Source organism: Dendropsophus ebraccatus, chromosome 6 (genome assembly GCF_027789765.1).
Source record: "Dendropsophus ebraccatus isolate aDenEbr1 chromosome 6, aDenEbr1.pat, whole genome shotgun sequence".
In the NCBI taxonomy this organism is placed as follows: domain Eukaryota; kingdom Metazoa; phylum Chordata; class Amphibia; order Anura; family Hylidae; genus Dendropsophus; species Dendropsophus ebraccatus.
In genome coordinates, this window is record NC_091459.1 from 41,824,652 (window position 1) to 41,844,492 (window position 19,841).

A 19,841-nucleotide genomic window follows, 5' to 3' on the forward strand; every position below is an offset into this window, starting at 1 on the left:
ATTATTTTTAACCTTGTCAATGTCTTGACTCTATTTTCTATTCATTTCACAATGTATGGTGGTGAATAAGTGTGACTTTTCATGGAAAATACAAAGTTGTTTGGGTGACCCCAAACTTTTGAACGGTAGTGTAAATCAAGAATCGCCCAAAATTTAAAAAAAAAAAAAAAAATCGAGATTTTATTTTTTGGCCATATCGCCCAGCCCTACTAGGAATTTTGTTAAACATTTAGGTGGTTTGCAGAAAATAAAGCAAAGTTACACATTCACAGAAATGGACTGGGCTGTGGGGTGAAGTGGGCTTACTTTTACATACTCGAAACGGGATGACAATCCCGCTGCGAGTATGGAATCTCATTGATCTGATTGTGAAGGAATCCGCAGCTGATTTTGCAGCGAACCCGCAGCGTGAAATCCGCTGCGGATACGGTATGTGTAAACCCACCCTAAAACACATTTTAACAGGGTCAAGCACAATAAAGCATTATATACACAACAAATTTTTGATACAACCTCTTTACACCGTAATTAATAAATAAAAAAAAATACCTGACTTTTGATAAGTGGCAACAAAAACATCATCATCTCTGATATTCATGTGTTCAATAGCATCAAAGATTTTAGGTGTAGTGTAACTTTTATAAAAGTATGTGTCTTTATAAGTAGAAGTTACAGATCTCATTTATCATTTTTTCATCCATCACTGTGTTCTACTTTAACCTTGTAAAACTGTTTTTTTTTTGTAAATGACTTGGCTGACAATGTTTTAGTGGTAAAAAAAAGGCTATAAAATGAAATGTGACATCATCTGAACAATGCAGCCAATATTTGCTTTAAAGCATACCTGTCTTTTAAAAAAGTAAAAAGTTGACATGTCTTACAAACATATAAAAAGTTTTGATCAGACCCCAAACGATCACAAAAAAAACAATTTGGGAGACATGGTAAGAACTTTGTGAAACTGTAACTTATCCAAGTAATTCTGAGAGTTTTTGTATATGACTAGAGATGACTACGACCTATAGCTTTATCCATATTTTCCAGGCAGTCCTCGACTGTACCTACCTTCTCCGGGTAGCGGGATTCAAATGGTCAAATGGAGAAATTTTTATATTTTTAAAATAGAAATTCTTTTCTATGATATCAGCTAATTAAACATTAAAATGGCAAAAACTGACACCGGCTTTAAAACGCAATCTATGGTGGTCTAGTGGCAGGATTGCCCCCTTCCTATTTGCCGAGCTAGGCGTCAGCAACATAATGATGCTGATCCTGGTTCGGCGCTCGATTACTATAGCAGCCCTTAGTAAGCGTGCACCAGATTCATGGATCACTTGGGTATTTTTTTCAGTGTTCACTGTCCCAGAAGTGCATTTAAACGTGTTCTCCGAAAATCCAGGAACATTAAAAAAAAAAATAAAGTAAAAAAAAAAATCTACCAAAAGCTACTTGATTTATCTAGGGGTTAATCATTGTGGTATGCAAAATGCTCTCCTTGGTGCAGTTTTTAAAGCGACTTTGTACCCACAATCTGACCCCCCCAAACCGCTTGTACCTTTGGATAGCTGCTTTTAATCCAAGATCTGTCTTGGGGTCAGGAGACAGAAAAAAATGTTCCAGTGGCTTTCCTATTGATGAAGAGGGTGGGGAGGAGGGACGAAGGGGTGGTGCAAAGTTAGGGAACAGATACTCTAAGCCCCGGCTGTTGGGCACGGGGCTGCAAGTTTAAAAGTTGTTTTTAGGACAATAACTGCATCATCTGCTGAACGGACCGCAGGACAGATCTTGGATTAAAAGCAGCTATCTGAAGGTACAAGTGGTTTGGAGGGGGCAGATTGTGGGTACAGAGTCGCTTTAAGCCAAAGCCAGAAGTGCATCCAGCAGGAAGCAGAAGTATAGGTCCTTCCTTTATATTTCCCATTTTTTAAAATCCACTTTTAGCTTTGGCTAACAAACTGCAGTGGCAAGAAACCGCTGTGCGTGATAGCAAATATATCATATATGCTCTGTTACCCTGCAGGCTTCTGAAGACATGGATGACTCCATCATCAGCTGACTGTCATTAAAAAGAAAAAATTAAACTCGGTCGGCTTGACAGGATACACATGCATATATTTATATACATAATTATATTAATACGAAGGAAAAGATTTTTAAGTAGAACGGGATTTCAAGACATGCTGTTCAAGCCGATGAAAGACACATCATGCTTGTTTTTCGGGCAGATTTTTGAAGCCAAAGCCAGGAACAGACTATAAACAGGGAACAGGTCATAAAGGAAAGACTGAGATTTCTCCACTTTTCAGATCCATTCCTGGCTTTGGCTTCAAGAATCTGTCAGATAAATCTCACTGTGTAAAGGCACCCTAAGGGCCCTATTACACCAACAGATTATCTGACAGATTTAGGTAATAAAGGAGAGACTGAGATTTCTCCTCTTTTCAAATCCATGAGGACTTTGAGGAAGTCCAGCAATTCCATCATCTCAGAACTGGCATAAGACAGTGGGACCCAGTTATACTCATCTACTGCTCGGAGAAGTCTGGCCAGAAATGGCTAAACCTCAAACCTTTAACGTGAAAACAAGGTTAAGCGACTCAACTATGCATAGAAACATAAGAACTGGGGTGCGGAAAAATGTCAGCAGATGCTCTGGAGAAAATGTGAAATATTTGGTTGTAACAGAAGGCGGGTTGTTTGCCAAAGGGCTGTAAAGTGGTATAAAACACGTAGTGGACGTTCTTTGTGGACTTGGAGCTGCATGTCAGCAAATGGAGATGAGGATTTGGTCAGAATTAATGGGGTCCTCAATGCTGAGAAATACAGGCAGGTACCTAACCATCATGCAATACCATCAGGGTAGCCTCTGATTTGCTCTAAATTTGTTTTGCAGCAGCGCAACAACCCCAGACGTACCCATTGGGTTGGGTTTATAAAGAGGTTAAAATTGATACAGATCTTTAGTGTTACAGTATAAATATGTTGTTGTATTAACTCTTTCACGGTTGTCACTTGTGCATCAGGAAACTGGGGGAGAGTTGGCATGTGCAGGTGTGGCTGTTGTAGGCCTGTTTTTTTGTTTTTTTTTAAAGGAGTATTTTTATATTGGCAATGGGTCAAGCTATCTGTCCAGGAATCCCACAAGACAGTCCTCATCCACAAACTAGAAAGAGCACACTTACCAGGAACTGGAAATCGGGACTCACCTACAGTAGTAGGGTGAGGGGCAGGACCTTTAGCCCATATGGGGTTGGCAGTTCTCTGGTTCAAACATATATGTGTAATGTTTATATGTGCACTGGAGCATTGCATAACTTGTTTGAGGGAGAAGTGGTGGTGTTTACCTCTTTAATAGGTCTCAGGGGCAAGTGGGCTGCAGTGGTTATATGCTTTGCTTTGGCTGTCCAGGCATGATGGAAATTTTCGTTTTGCAACAGCTGGAGGACCGAAGGTTCCCCATCCCTGGACTAGACAGTTATTGAACAACCCACATGGTTTATATGGTTACACCTGATCCTCTCCCCTCAGCTGCCCAGAGGAGTAGCAAGGCCAAACTCACAGTATACCTTGTCCTCATCTTCTCTTACAACTCCAGGACAGGGTTGAGTATCTCTAAAGATGTTCGGCATCCAGGACTGTGTAATGCTGTGACTCTCACCATTACATTTGCCCCAATGAAATTGTAACTCTACCCTTCAGTTCAGTAGTTTGCTGGTTAGAGACAACCAACAGTAGAGTCTGATGCTTCACCTGTCCTAATGGTGTCCCCTGCGGCTACTTCTGCACAAACCCTATATCTGCCACTGGTAAGTGCAGCCCTTTGTTTTTATCCACAAGCTGGTGCCCACCAGAGTTGCCCCAACAATGCTCACAAAGGGCTCCTGTAGTGGTCACAACTGCCATGGTTATTCCTTTGTCTATGGACCAGATGCAACTTAGGGAGTGTTTACACACACACATAAATTTATATGACAGATGTCAGTCTTTCCTTTATGACCTGTTCTCTGTTTATAGTCTGTTCCTGGCTTTGGCTTAAAAAATCTGTGTGCATAAACGAAAGTTGCTAAAGGGAATCCTGGCTGGAGTGTATACACATAGGGGGACATGTATTAAGGTGCGTATCGGCGGAAAGTGCCGATTTGCGTATTATTTTATTCGCAAGTGGCCGATTTGCGAATAAAATATTCGCATATTGGCACTTTCCGCCGGGGGGGGGCGGGTGGGGGTGTGGCTGGACTCAGAGTCCGCGCAATTTATCTTTTGCTCCGGCAAAATATGCCAAAAACCTTTCAGGTGGCGTAGGTTTTCTGCCGTGCGCACAGGATTTATGTAGAGGCAGTCCGCCTCTAAATAAATTTCTGTAGTGCCGGAGATGCAGGGACATTTTTAAGTCCGGCGTAAAAAACGTCGGACTTAATAAATGTCCCCCATAGTATACATAGTATACACTCCAGCCAGGATCCCTAGCGGCGCCGCAAGAAACTGACATGTCAGTTTTCTGTGGCTGCTATGCAATGGATAGCAGCCACAGAAAACCCTGTCAGCTCACACAATGGAGTGTGTGGCTCCGGCCCACACTCCATAGTGTGCAGTGTGGAATTCTGATGCTGGCGCGCACAAATGCACCCACATCAGAACTCAGTGGTGCTAAAGATCATCCGGCCAGTGATGCAGTACCCGTCGGGATGATCTTTTCTGAGACTGGCTGTTCCGTCACCCAGCCAGGTCATGAAACGGCCGGTCTCATATAACGTGTGAACATGGCCTTATGGTGTATTTACACAGAGAGATTTATCTGACAGATTTTTGAAGCCAAAGCCAGGAATGGATTTAAGAAGAGGAGAAATCTCAGTCTTTCCATTATGACCTGTTCTCTGTTTATAGTCTGTTCCTGCTTTGGCTTCAAAAATCTGTCAGATAAATCTCTATCTGTTTAAACACACACACAGTATTTTTGCTCAGTATTTTGCAACCAAAACCAAGAGTGTATTGAAAACACAGAAAGGCTATGTTCACACACTGTAGAAGTTGAGTGGATGGCCGTCATTTAATGTCAAATAATTGCCATTATTTTAAAACAATGGCCGTTGTTTTGAAATAATGGCCATTATTTGCCGTTAAATGACGGCCATCCACTCAACTTCTACAGTGTGTGAACATAGCCTTTCTGTGTTTTCACTCCACTCCTGGTTTTGGTTGCAAAATACTGTATGTGTAAACTTAATTTGCAGAAAAATAGGAAAATCGCAGCATAAACACAACAAGAAGAGCGAGGCATGTGCTGCAACTTTACTGATGCTGTGTGCAATGGTGAAAGTAAAATTAGATGTTTTGGGTGGGAACTGGCAGGCTGGGGAAAGGGTGTAGGCAGAATGAGAGGATTGTGATGGACTTTTAGTCCCGGACCACTGCTCAACCAGTAAGTACAGCCACGAAATACAGAACTATAAAATACAGAACCCCCAAAACTAATAGATTTTGACAGGTAAGCTTTATGCTTCTTCAGCATGTTTATTTATTTATTTACCTGATGTCAGAGTACCCCTATAAGTCAGAATACCCCCTTTATTAAATGAACATATTTGGATATTATAAGGGAAGAGGCCAAGACACACTTTCTGCACAGGGGCCCTATCCTGTACCATGGTTGAACTTTACTTTTAATTTATGAAGATAACAGAACTCTAGGATGCATTTTCTTCATTAAGGTCCCATAAAAACTTGATTGGCAGATCTCCCATCTTCTCTTTGTAAACTTTATCAAACATCTCATTTTGGGCCACTGTCATGATGTTTTTCCAGTCACCAACAGTCCCTGGTAAAGAATATAGAGAAAAGCTGAGCTATTGTATTTATGTTCAGTGGACAGTGAGGTTATGAATAAAGAAAGAAAATAAAAAAATACATCATTGCTATAACTGAGTGATAGGTAACCTTTAATGAATTCTATGAAAAATACCAAAAGGCGATTGTTAAAGGGACTATCCAGTATTTATTTTATAAACATTTAATGGTGACTATGCTGGACTAAATAAGGAAAACAAGCAGGCGAGTAGGGCCGGTTCAGATGACTGTAGCCTAGGATGTGTGGGCGCCTTTAGAACGCCATGTTTAATTGTTAAAGGAAGTTAGTACCCTAAATTAGTAGATCTGTAAAATATACGGTTCACACTGGCAAAGGTAAGGAATTTAGAATTTGGAAAGAATTCTGTTTAGTGCTGAGCCAACTTGCAAAAAGTTGGGGTTCAGCAACATTCGCTCAAACTCGAACACTCAATATTTCACTCCCAGCATCTAGAGAAGTTGGATGCAGCCCTAGGGATGTCAGAAAAACCATAGGCTGTAACCGTGTTTTCCAGGACTCCCTAGGACTTCATCCAAGTTCTCTAGCCACCAGGAGTAAAATGCTGAATGTTCCAGTTTGGATGAACGTTGCCGAACCTGTTCTTTCGGCAAGTAAGCTGTCAGACCCTTTTTCCCTTTTAAACACACATGCTTAACCCCCTCCCGCCGCCGAACTGTTAATTAACGTTGCTGCAGTCTATGTCCGATGCTGCAGCGACGTTAATTAACGCTGTAGGATGACACAGGCTCAGGAGCTACACCTGTGTCATCCACGGCGGGTCCTCGCTATCAGTGATAGCCGGAGACCCGCCACAACTTTAACCCTATAGATACTGCGGTCAGCACGACCGCAGCATCTATAGAACTCCATAGAGAGAATTCTCCCTCTACAGAGGAAGAATTCTCTCTCCGGTGACCATCAGGGCTCTGTGAACCCTGATGGTAGCCATGGGAACCGGAAGCCTTAGGCTTCCAGTTTTCTGGCTGCGGAAGCCGGCGGGGGTCGGGAGAGAAGGCTGGACGCCCTCCCCTCTCTCCCCTGCTGCTGTTACAAGATAGTAAAAGCGGCAGGGAACAGCGGAGAGGGGGCAGACATAGGGGACATCAGCTTATTCTAAATGAGAAAAATGTTTTGTAATTTTTTTTCATGAAAAATTAGCGTTTTTCACAAAAAATTGTACGGATATTGCCTAAAATCGACTACTATCCCAAAGTACAATATGTCACGAGAAAACAGTCTCAGAATCGCATTGGATAAGTTATAGCATCATGGAGCTTTAACCATATAGAGTGAGACTGTCATGTTTGGTCCTGAAGGCCAAAATCAGCCTGGTCCTGAAGGGATTAAGCAGTGATGCTAGTGGTTATGACACTGCTTAAAGCAGAGATTGGCTGCAGTGATCACCGCTGATCATGTCATCGCTCACACTCTATAAGCAAAGACCAATAAGAATATATAGTATATAAAGGTTTTGTTTTTTTTTGTAATGTTGCTGCTTTTAATTTTTTAACCCTCAAAAAACTCCTTTAATTTTCAATTACCTTTACGTAGAAAAACTCCTCTTTGTTTGTCTGCAAATTCATCTGGCAGAAATACATAATTAGCAAAAGGATCTTGTTTCATTTTCTTAAAGGTCGCTTTTTCTACCACAAGGTCTATTGCTTCCTCATCCAGGTTTATGTCCACAAATTTACATATTTTCTTCACAGCAGGTTTAAGGTCCTGAAATAGGAACGAAATAATAACTATAAAACCCACAAGCAAGGGAATAGGAACACATCAATGTGATATCATAACGTTTAAGCCATCTGGCAAATAGGTTCATAATCTATAGCGTTAACACAAAATCTGTAATTCCATATTTGAGGTTCAGAGCAGAGCGGCTACGGTCCTAATCCCCATTGTGGAAAGGGGTTAATAGGAACAATATTTGAAGTGTATATTGGGATCTGGGAAGCTAGCGTACCAGTCAAGCTCTGTGATGGCCCATTTAAAGACAGACACTATCAGTGATCTACACCTAACATCTAATGAGTTTGTAAGAGCTTTACATACTGTACTCTTAGTTCCATGGTTCTGTTAGTATTTCAAAATGGTCTGAATTACAAAACAGATTGTTGGCAGATTTTATTTTCATATTATCAAATAAAACACTAATTACCTTTTTCATTTCCTCGTATGTCATAAAAAGTATGTTGAAATCATCTTTGTGTGTGTACCAGCCACTAACATGATCAAACCACGAGCCACCCATAACTGTAAAATAAGAAAAGATAAATCCTTGTAGGATTTTAAATGCATAAAAATTTTTCAAATCTTGGGAATCACTCTTCTTTTTAGTGCAAGTTCACTTGGAAGTACAGAAGGGGGCAAATTAATATATAGGAAAACAATGTGTGTGTGTGTGTGTGGGGAGGCTAATTACTACGTGGGAGCATAGAGGGGACCTTACTACATGGGAGCATAGAGAGGACCTAACTACTGTATGGGAGAAAATAACCTCAAGAATGACAAGTCCCAGCTAGCTCAACCATCACCATCTGCAGATTCCTGACTGCCTACTGCAAGAGTAATACAGCACAGTGATTTGTTTCATCAGGGATTAATAAAATGTTGCACCTGGCAAGTTCTATTTCAAAACAGTGTGTTGAGTGTTTAAGGGTTTTTCCGGGCAAAACAAACTAATCGGAGGTTCCCTGTGTAGCAGTGGTGACGCATAACTGCAGCCCCCTCCCCATTCAAGTGTACAGCTGCTGAGTTGCAGTGACCAGGTCTGGCCACTAAACAGTGAACAGAGTCAAATGGACATGTGGACATGCAAATAAAAGATTGTTTTGGAGTAACACTGTATGATTAATTTACTCTGAACCTGAACTGGTTAAAGAAGTTGTCTGTCCGCGTCCCCTTTTTAGGCAATACCTGGGGAGGAGGTGGGTGAAAACAATTACATCCACTTACCTCCCTGGCTCCAACACTGTTGCCCGCATTCCACTGCTCTGGTTCTCTGATGTCTTCTCACTTCCGTGGTTCTGAGACGTGCCATGGCAGGCCCACTCAGCCAGTCATTGGCAGATCTGGGAAACCGCTGCAGGCACTGTCTGGCTAAACTGGCCTGCCATGTCACATCTCAGAACCGCGTGAGCAGCTGGACATCAGAATGCTGTGGCCCAGGGCGCTGAGTAAGGTGTTGAGGCAGCAGGTGGGCTCTGGTGTTTTGGGGCTGGAGCTCTCTTATCATGGTGGCCAGGAGTGGCGATACCCACCTCTGGACACATGGGCACCAGACCTTTAAGAAGAGGTAGTGTAGTGTGAGGGTTCAGAACTTAAACAGGTTGGTTTTTGCTAAGAAAAACTTCAGTGCAATGCAAAAATATTCAACAGAACTGCTCACAGGTGCAAGTGCAAAAAAAATAGTAAGAGCTTGAGACAGTGGCGATGAAGAAAAATAGCAGTTAGAAGGAGACTCCTCCAAGGGAGGTGTAGGGGCCATTTTGGGGCCCTTGTCTAATTAATGCAGCACTCTGCTGGGATTACTGTAGAATAGGTAGATGTAGAAGATCCTCATACTCACATTTATATATATTTTGTTATATATGACCGCCTTCTGCCCAGCCAGTTCAGCGAGTGCTAGGTTGGGTAGTACAAGCCCCAGGTTTTTGTCTCTGGGCGTAGCCAACTCCTCAAGATTTTCCAAGGTAGTCAAGTGTTCTTAGTAAGATACTTCGGCCTTTATCAACTTTGTCCTACTGGGGATCAGTCTTTGTTCCTGTGGTGACTCTCATAAAGAAATCTCTCTCTTGTTCCTGACCAGGCCCTCTAAGTTATTGCAGCAGTAACTCTTGGCTTAGGTCTCTTTCACCAAAAACTAAACTGGACTCTTCCCAGACTAGAAATAGACTGCCCTAAACAGCAAACCTCTATTCCTAGGAGTGTATCCCTAGGGGGGTGTCACAGGGAGAAAGATAGAGAGCGGATCAGGGATAGAAAGTCTGCACCTTTGATTGGACAACAATATACACAAATACGACCTTGTATAATCCTGCAGATGTGCACCTAACATAAGAAAGGAAAGTGGGACACCAAGTGGCGGGAGTCCTAAGTACAGCTTCATCCCTTAGCGTGGCACCTGACAGATACTTTACCTAGATGGTATAAAACTTAGTGGACCACCTGTTTTGGGACACTACAGGAGGACCCGAGCAGCAGAATGCAGGTGACAGAACTGGAGCCAGGGAAGTAAGTGGATGTCAGTGTTTTCAACCACTTCCATCCCCGGAATTGCCTAAAAAATGGTCCCTAAAAGACAACCCCTTTAAGGCTCTTTTCTTATGGCAACTTTATTTAAAAATGGAAAAAGAAACTACAGTTCAGATGCTTATAATCAGATCAAAAAATTATTTTAGACTTGTTACGATAATACCTCTCCCTGATATGTAGAGATTAAAGAAGGTTTCCCAATCGAATGGTTCTTTTAAGTGTGGAATCATTTTGTAGAAGTGATAAAAGGACACCAGGACATCTTTTGGGTTTCGACACACATATATAATCTGAAAAAAGGGAGAAATGAGCAGTTTATTACAATACAGTTTTGATTAACAAATATTTCAAAATAATGTGTTCATTTCCAAATTAATAACAGAATTTGAAGCGACTGTCCTGGGGTCCGTTCGGCAGGTGATGCAGTTATTGTCCTAAAAGACAACTTTTTAACTTGCATCCCTGTACCAAACAGCCGTGGCCTAGATTGTATATGCATTAGGCTGGCACACCCTCTCTGTCCCTCCTTACCGCCCTCCTCATCATTAGTAATGCTCCAGGCAGATTTTCTATTATTCATCACCTGTGTCAGCACGACACATGGGCTGGATTGTTAAGGCACCTGTGTACTTTTCACTGCAGAGGAATAGGAAAAATGGTGACGAGGGCGGGGAGGAGGGACGGAGGGGTGGTGCAAAGTTAGGGCACAGATACTCCAAGCCACGGCCGTTGGGCACAGGGCTGCAAGTTTAAAAGTTTTTTTTTAGGACAATAACTGCATCACCTGCTGAACAGACCCAAGGACAAATCTTGGATTAAAAGCAGCTATCCGAAGGTACAAGTGGTTTGGAGGGGGCAGATTGTGGGTACAGAGTCGCTTTAACATCTCAACCTCAACCTGTGTTGCTGGACCTTTATTGGTTAAATCTTTTTAAATGGTTTAGGGGTGTACTATCATAATACTATCATTTAGTGGCCAAATAATACTGCCATACAGACATCAGGAGGCGCTGCCAGCCACACAGAGGTGTTTGTTCCTGCTCAGTGTCCTATATTGTAGTACAGACACAGTTGATACAAGCTGCTTCTGACAATGTCACCTTGGATGTATAGGGGGTTTGGGAATAACTTTGTAACCTTAGGTCTCATTCACACGACTGTAAAACTTGTCCACAATTGCAGACAGATTACTGACCCATTCATTTGAATGGCCCGTTCACATGGCCCCGTACATGTTACAGGCCATGATCTGTGCTGCAAAAAATACTGGTCAACCTTGGTACAGACCACAATTACAGCATGGATCACCATTCATCTACGAATGGGTCAACTACGGATGCACACCCATAGTGCTGTCTGTAGCTACGGGTCTGTGACTACGGACAGCACTACGGACGTGTGAATAAGGTCCTTCTTTGTGTATACCCCTTTTCCATAAGAACTCATCTCCTCTACTGATTCCTTGTGACAATCTGGTTCCACTATGTGTTTACTACATTATTTTGACTCCTTCCAGGTTTATAAATTTGTAATTTTATAAAAACTGGAATTATTTTTATGACTTCTCTGGTTAAAATAATTTAAATTTAATGTTAAAAAATGAAAATATATTTATTTTTGTAAAAATGGCTGAAACAAAAAGCCATGCATATATTATTAAATCATTAATTAAAACTAAAAACAGTGTAAGAAAATACTTATATGTTTTACTTTTGGCATCTTCGACCTCAGATCTCTCGGCATTAGATAATAAGGCAGGTGAGTTGTGAAGAGACGAGGAGATGGACGGATGTTAAAGTCTATATTGTTAACGTTATATTCAATCCATGGCATTCTATTTATATTCTCTGTTTGTTCTGTTCCATTTCGTTGGCCTTCATTGAATATTAAGCTTAGAATTTGCTGTGTCCATACTGTGCCTGCAAAAGAGTTTATAGCTTTTATTATTTACAGCATTTATTGTTATTGAGAAGTTATACAAGTTTTTAATTAATTGATTATAAAACATAGGGGGAAATATATCAAGGGCTTTTCGCCTATTTTTAGGTGAATAATTGGATTTTTCACCAATTTTTGGTCTAAGTTCTATTTATGAACCAGTATTCGATGGTTAGTTTTTAGTTGTGATTTTTAACAAAATATGCCTGTTTTGAGTATTCACCCAAAAGTTCGGATAATCCGGGATTAGCACCCAATTTATCATTTGCGACTTTTTTAAAAGTCGCAAAAACAGGTGCAAGCCTACGTCTGGTCAGTACCAGGTGAATATGTTTGCACAATTTTTGCATTATTGCGCCTTTTTTGTGCCTTTTTACTTAGATACATTCACTATAGCAGTGCTACATTTTAATTAATTGGTCTCAAAATATTGGACCAAAATATACACCAATCCTCATCAGAAGAGTCCCACAAATTAGTGTCCTTAGTAAGGCTATGTTTACACATTGTGAAAAAAAGCAAAATACTACAGTAAAATAGAAATATAGCAGGAATAAGATGGAAAATTCGGGCGCTGATCGGCATCAAAAGTAACTGCAGCATCAAAAGGATCATTAAGCCGGCAGTGAAGTTTAAAAAATGTTATTCACCACACAACGCGTTTTGAGGGATCTCCCTCTTTATCAGGTCTAATGACATTTATTAAGCTGTGTGTAGCAGAAAAACATGAAAAAGTGCCTTGTTCTACAAGGGGGCGTGGCCTACAGGGAAAGAGGCATGGCCTGGGTAGAAAGGGGCATTGACTATAATAACACACAATGCACCAAAACAATGTGCCAAAAGGGTATCAAATAACGCCCTGAAAAAGATGTGTGAACATAGCCATAAAGTATATATAAAGAAGAGAGACAAGGCACTACTTAACAAGCATATAATAATGATGGCAAGAGAGACGCAGGGTGCTCAACCCAAAATGACATGAAAATAAATATAACACCAAAAGAAAAGAAAAAGTCATGTCATATACACATGGGTGGCACGTCCAAAAATAAATCCACTGTATACTTAGATAATAAATAGAAGATCTTTATTATTACAAAAAACTACAAGTGCAAAACATACACATTAAAATCATTTAAAAACACACAAAAAAATCCATGTGGGTCCATGTCTGATAAGCAAGGTGCCCAGTAGCGGATTTTAATAGGTCCGTTACGGGCCCCCAAACAGACTTATACCTTCAGTGGTGTATTATATCCAGGCTACAGTTTTGCCATGATTTGCTGCTTTTTACCGTTTTTTCGCACAAATCAGGGCAAAACTGCAGCCAGGAGACAATGCAGTAACATTAGAGAACATACTGAAGGACGTTTTCATGTGACAATGATGTCACCACAGGTCCTTTACAGGCTGCATTATGGAAAAAAAGGTGCCACAACATACCGACATGTAATAGTATATTGACCCCTCCTGCAGGGTGTACTAATAGCCCAAAATAAATATAAATAATAAGTTACTAAATGGGTGTATAAATGTGTATGCAAACCTAGATACAAATGTGCACAAAACAAGAAGTAACAGAGGCAAATGAGGCCAAAAATAAGGGCCAAAAATAGAAAATGATATGACCATAGGAGGGAGTCCATGTCGGGGTCCAGAAAACCCCACGTGTTCCGTCTCTGTCACAAGACTTTCTCAAGGGTGCTAGTATGATAGCATGTTCAACATATATAGCACATGTAAGGTAATTGATCTCCATACCTACAATTTCAGAGCAATCTATCTCCCATTGGTTAGATCCCAGTCTGTACTCCGGAGCATGGCCGCGGCGTTCCACATAAACCGGTGCGCATGCGCACCCTCCCCGGCTGCCCCCAGAGTAACGTAGTAGATCACATGTGCAACTAACTTTATTGATACTGTGTCGGTACTATCAGATTAACCCTACAGGGGCCGGACTGGATTGTAATAATAACATAATTACACCACATTCCAGCGTGAGTTCCCATAGCTCATTTGGAATATGCACCCGTATTTTGGAGATGCTATTTGTATGTACTTTGGAACTCTCACATGTGATTGAGTCTACATACATATATTGTTATATACATCAAGAACTTACCCGACCAGTGTTGTCTTTTGGGAGGATGGATGTATGAACTCTTTTTTTGAGAGTCTATGAACAGACACATCTTTGATATATATCTTTTGATTTTTTGTGATTTTTTCGTTATTTGACCTAAGATTAGGTCAGCACCCGGTACATTGTACTGACTGCTGCGCACAGTTGTCCTTAGTACTGACCTTCAATTAATAAGTAGACATCTTTTGATACTTATATTTGGATCTTTATGTGTATTCTGTATTTTTCAGTTATGTGTTATTTAGGATCTCCATACAGGTATTGTACTGATATATCTCCCTCTGATCTCGGTCTGTACTTTGAGTGAGTATGAGCACAGTAATAAGAAAAGATATCTCCTTGTATGTATATATGTATAGATGTATGCGTGTGTAGGTGTGCCTGTATGTGTATATGTATGTTTATATCCAACACAGATCAACGTGTGACTATTGCCTGGGACTCACCATATTTGGATAGGGTCGCCTGTGTAGTACATTTACAGTGACCTGTGCATGTGCCTCTGGATCGTGTCTATGATCCCATGAGTACTTAGTTTACAACTGAGCTTTCCTCGCTTCATGAGTATACAGTACATAAGCGCCGTTTGTACTAGCATATCGCCTTGGTATATATGGTATATATTTTATATTTTTTTTTCGCCAGTCTCATTATTAGTATTATTTGATCTAGTATATATTTGCACTTCTGGGTTAATTTAGTTAATTAGGTGTGAGATTACAGATTATATATTTTTGCATATTTAGATGCAATTTAGCACTCTTGGATTTATGACACATTTGCACTAATTGTCAGATGAGATTATTTGTGAGTGTATATATATATATATATATATATATATATATATATCAAAATATGCTTTTCCTTTATGCGTCTAATCTTATAAATTTCTATATTGATCATTTTATTACATTTACATTTAACAATAATATTTAATGGTGTTTGTTATATATCACCTTCTAATTTGTAGATCTGGGAATACACGTCACCTTATATTACACCATGTGTTTTGTTACGTGTTCTTCGTTTGTTGTTTTCTGTTAGTTTATATAGACATACTGTCCGCTATTTGTACGGCTTTGTAGCACCTGGTTTATAACAGCGCTTACAATATACCAACTAGTTATACCGATGAATGCTTGGTACCATATTCACATTAGATTAATTAGCGATATAGTGTGTTAGGCGCCGCAATAATGCGGCAGGCTTCAAGTTTTAGCAGATGACCCATTGTGATGTTGAATGATGTGGTGTCCAGGTGATATAGGCAGGGATGATCTAATTAAAGCGACTCCGTACCCACAATCTGACCCCCCCCCAAACCACTTTTACCTTCACATAGCTGCTTTTAATCCAAGATCTGTCCTGGGGTCCGTTCGGCAGGGGATGCAGTTATAGTGATAAAAACAACTTTTAATCCGGTAGCGCTGTGTCTAACGGCTGGGGCTTACATTTGTATATGCATTAGGCTGGCACAACCTCTCTGTCCTTCCTCCCCACCCTCCTCATCATTAGGAATACTCCAGGCAGATTGCTTTCTATTCCCCACCTGTGGCAGCCCGGCACATGGGCTGGATCGTTAATACACCTGTGCAAAGCTCAAACAGCAGTAAATGTTCCTGGATCATTCCTAATAATGAGGAGGGTGGGGAGTAAGGACATAGAGGTGGTGCCAGCCTATTGCATACACAAATGTAAGCCCCGGCCGTTAGACACAGCGATGCAGGATTAAAAGTTGTTTTTATGACAATAACTGCATCCCCTGCCAAACGGACCCCAGGACAGATCTTGGATTAAAAGCAGCTATCTGAAGGTACAAGTGGTTTTGGGGGGACAGATTGTCGGTACGGAGTCGCTTTAAATGAGCTATGGGAACTCACGCTGGAATGTGGAGTAATTATGTTATTACAATCCAGTCTGGCCCCTGTAGGGTTAAGCCGACACAGTATCAATAAAGTTGGTTGCAAATGTGATCTACTACGTTACTCTGGGGGCAGTCCGGGGGGTGCGCATGCGCACTGGTTTATGTGGAACGCCGCGGCCATGCTCCGGAGTACTGGGATCTAACCAATGGGAGATAAATTGCTCTGAAATTGTAGGTATGGAGATCATTTACCTTGATTACAAATGCTATATATGTTGAACATGCTATCATATTAGCACCCTTGAGAAAGTCTCGTGACAGAGACGGAACGCGTGGGGTTTTCTAGACCCCGACATGGACTCCCTCCTATGGTGATATAATTTTCTTTCTTTGGCCCTTATTTTTGGCCTTATTTGCCTCTGTTACTTCTTGTTTTGTGCACATTTGTATCTAGGTTTACATACACAATTATACACCCACGTAGTAACTTATTATTTATATTTATTTTGGGCTATTAGTACACTCTGCAGGAGGGGTCAATATACTATTACATGTCGGTATGTTGTGGCACCTTGCTTATCAGACATGGTCCCACATGGATTGTTTTGTGTGTTTTTAAATGTGTATGTTTTTGCACTTGTAGTTTTTTGTAATAATAAAGATCTTCTATTTATTATCTGAGGATACAATGGATTTATTTTTGGACGTGCCACCCATGTGTATATGACATGACTTTTTCTTTTCTTTTAGAACATAGCCATAAAGTTAAAATCCTAGCAGATTTGGAGGTTAGGTGTGATTTTACTCCTGCATTCATGGCTATTTTAGTCACATTGGGGGAGATTTTTCAAATATAATGTAAAGTGAAACTGGCCCAGTTGCCCCTAGCAACCAATCAGATTCCACCTTTCATTTTCCAAAGAGTCTGTGAGGAATGAAAGGTCGAATGGGATTGGTTGCTAGGGGCAACTGAGCCAGTTTCACTTTAAACCATGTTTGATAAATCTCCCAACATATCTGTACAACTCACCAGATTTTGGGTAGGTGACAAGAAACACATCACTCTCTCTAATTTCCATATGCTCTAAATCTTTGACAACTTGAAGTGATGTCACCCAAGATGCAAAGTAGGTGCCTTTATAATTAAACAGTATATTATTTATCACTTCTTCAGGTACATCTTTGGCCATTTCTGCTTCCCGAAACCTAAAAAGATAAATATTTAAAACTTTTGCTTTATTATCTTTCATTTTATTGAAAGATTTAGACCAGCTAAGGCTGGGTTAACACTGCATTTTTGCAATCCATTCAACTTATCCGTATTTAATTGGTTACTTTTAACGGACAGAAAAATGTAGTTAACTTTTGTGTCTGTTTAAAAAAAAAAACATCCGTTTTGATCCGTTTTTTTTTTTTTAAATAAAGGGAAGTCAAGAGAAAAACGGATGCAAACGGATGACACAGAATTGCATTCGTTTTTTGCGTCCATTTTCATAAAAGGTATATGTTACACGGATTGCAAAAATGCAGTGTGAACCCAGCCTTAGCACTGGACATGTTGGTCATGTTTTTCATATAGGTGGATATAGAAATTAACAATGAGGTGATACATAGCTGCAAATTCTAGTTACATGGGCTTCTGCTGAAATTACCTGCACAACTGCTGTACGTGCCCAGGATCCTCTGTGCAGGGGGAAAACCCTGAAGTGCATGCACACTCTTTTCTTCACTATAGCCTTAACATCTCTAGTAAACTATAATGGTTTCTTCTTCTTTTTTAGTTTATTAATTTCTTGTACATATAGGGGGGGATTTATCAAACTGGTGTAAAGTAGAAATGTCCCAGTTTCCCCTAGCAACCAATCAGATTCCACTCTCCATTCCTCACAGATCCTTTAAAAAATGAAAGGTGTAATCTGATTGGTTGCTAGGGGCAACTAAGACATTTCTACTTTACACTAGTTTAATAAATCTCCCCCATAGTCTAGCTGTCCTTAATATGGCATTTTTAAGTACTGCCGACTGAACCCTTTTTACTTGAGATGAGCGAACCTGGAGCATGCTCGAGTCCATCCGAACCCGAACGTTCGGCATTTGATTAGCGGTGGCTGCTGAACTTGGATAAAGCCCTAAGGCTATGTGGAAATCATGGATATAGTCATTGGCTGTATCCATGTTTTCCAGACAACCTTAGAGCTCTATCCAAGTTCAGCAGCCCCCGCTAATCAAATGCCAAACGTTCGGGTTCGGATGGACTCGGATGGGTTTGCTCATCTCTACTTTTTAACTCATTATATAAATACTCACCCATTTCCCTAAAATTTGGTCCGTTTGTATGTCAGACCAGGGCCGTTTTAATACACTGGTGGGCCCAGTGCACAGACCTCAAGAGTGGGCCCCCTCTCCTTATAAAGCTTAACTGAATTATATTTATCAGGTATTATCACTGGTGCATTATACTCAGTGCATCAGGTTTTATCACAAGTTATAAAAAGGGAGTATGGTCGGGGAGCATTCCTATGTCAGGTACAATACCCCTAAATCTTTATGAATAATGGAGAGTGAAGCTAGTGGGGGCACGTACAGACCTAATATCACCACTGGAACAGTTTCTGGCTATAACAGGTTCCCACTGTAGGGAGTATGGGTGTGTAAGCTCTTGTGTCCCCCCAGTCCTCCTCCTAGTCTGTAGGAGGAGGACTGGGGGCACAGGAGCTTACAGACTAGGAGGAGGACTGGGGACACAGGAGCTTACAGACTAGGAGGAAGACTGGGGACACAGCAGCTTACAGACTAGGAGGAGGACTGGGGGGACACAGGAGCTTACAGACTAGGAGGACTGGGGGCACAGGAGTTTACAGACTAGGAGGAGGACTGGGGGGACAGGAGCTTACAGACTAGGAGGACTGGGGGGACACAGGAGCTTACAGACTAGGAGGAGGACAGGGGGACACAGGAGCTTACAGACTAGGAGGAGGACTGGGGGGGTATAGGAGCTTACAGACTAGGAGGAGGACTGGGGGGGGATACAGGAGCTTACAGACTAGGAGGACTGGGGGGACACAGGAGCTTACAGACTAGGAGGAGGACTGGGGGGGTATAGGAGCTTACAGACTAGGAGGACTGGGGGGACACAGGAGCTTACAGACTAGGAGGACTGGGGGGACACAGGAGCTTACAGACTAGGAGGAGGACTGGGGGGGGATACAGGAGCTTACAGACTAGGAGGACTGGGGGGCACAGGAGCTTACAGACTAGGAGGACTGGGGGGTATAGGAGCTTACAGACTAGTAGGACTGGGGGGCACAGGAGCTTACAGACTAGGAGGAGGACTGGGGGGGACACAGAAGCTTACAGACTAGGAGGACTGGAGGACACAGGAGCTTACAGACTAGGAGGACTGGGGGACACAGGAGCTTACAGACTAGGAGGACTGGGGGGACACAGGAGCTTACAGACTAGGAGGACTGGGGGGGACACAGGAGCTTACAGACTAGGAGGACTGGGGGGACACAGGAGCTTACAGACTAGGAGGACTGGGGGGACACAGGAGCTTACAGACTAGGAGGACTGGGGGGTATAGGAGCTTACAGACTAGTAGGACTGGGGGGCACAGGAGCTTACAGACTAGGAGGAGGACTGGGGGGGACACAGAAGCTTACAGACTAGGAGGACTGGAGGACACAGGAGCTTACAGACTAGGAGGACTGGGGGACACAGGAGCTTACAGACTAGCAGGACTGGGGGGACACAGGAGCTTACAGACTAGGAGGACTGGGGGGGACACAGGAGCT

At 41.6% G+C, this 19,841-nt stretch overlaps 1 protein-coding gene across 4 annotated transcripts in view; it reads right to left on the minus strand.

Annotated features, from left to right (window-relative positions):
• Window positions 1–5,477: 5,477 nt before the first annotated feature.
• LOC138795583 (amine sulfotransferase-like) overlaps window positions 5,478–19,841 on the minus strand; it is an 84,704-nt gene continuing 70,340 nt past the window's right edge. For 3 of the 4 annotated variants that reach the window (XM_069974877.1, XM_069974876.1, XM_069974875.1), the window contains exons 2-7: window positions 17,078–17,253; window positions 11,813–12,021; window positions 10,266–10,392; window positions 8,007–8,101; window positions 7,387–7,567; window positions 5,478–5,815 (exon numbers count right to left, since the gene is read on the minus strand). In XM_069974877.1, the coding sequence (XP_069830978.1) occupies window positions 5,685–5,815; window positions 7,387–7,567; window positions 8,007–8,101; window positions 10,266–10,392; window positions 11,813–12,021; window positions 17,078–17,237 (903 nt within the window). In that variant the 5' untranslated portion in view covers window positions 17,238–17,253 and the 3' untranslated portion in view covers window positions 5,478–5,684. Of the gene's footprint in view, window positions 5,816–7,386; window positions 7,568–8,006; window positions 8,102–10,265; window positions 10,393–11,812; window positions 12,022–17,077; window positions 17,254–19,841 lie in introns of those variants that run through there. The other variant, XM_069974874.1, reaches the window with a different exon arrangement.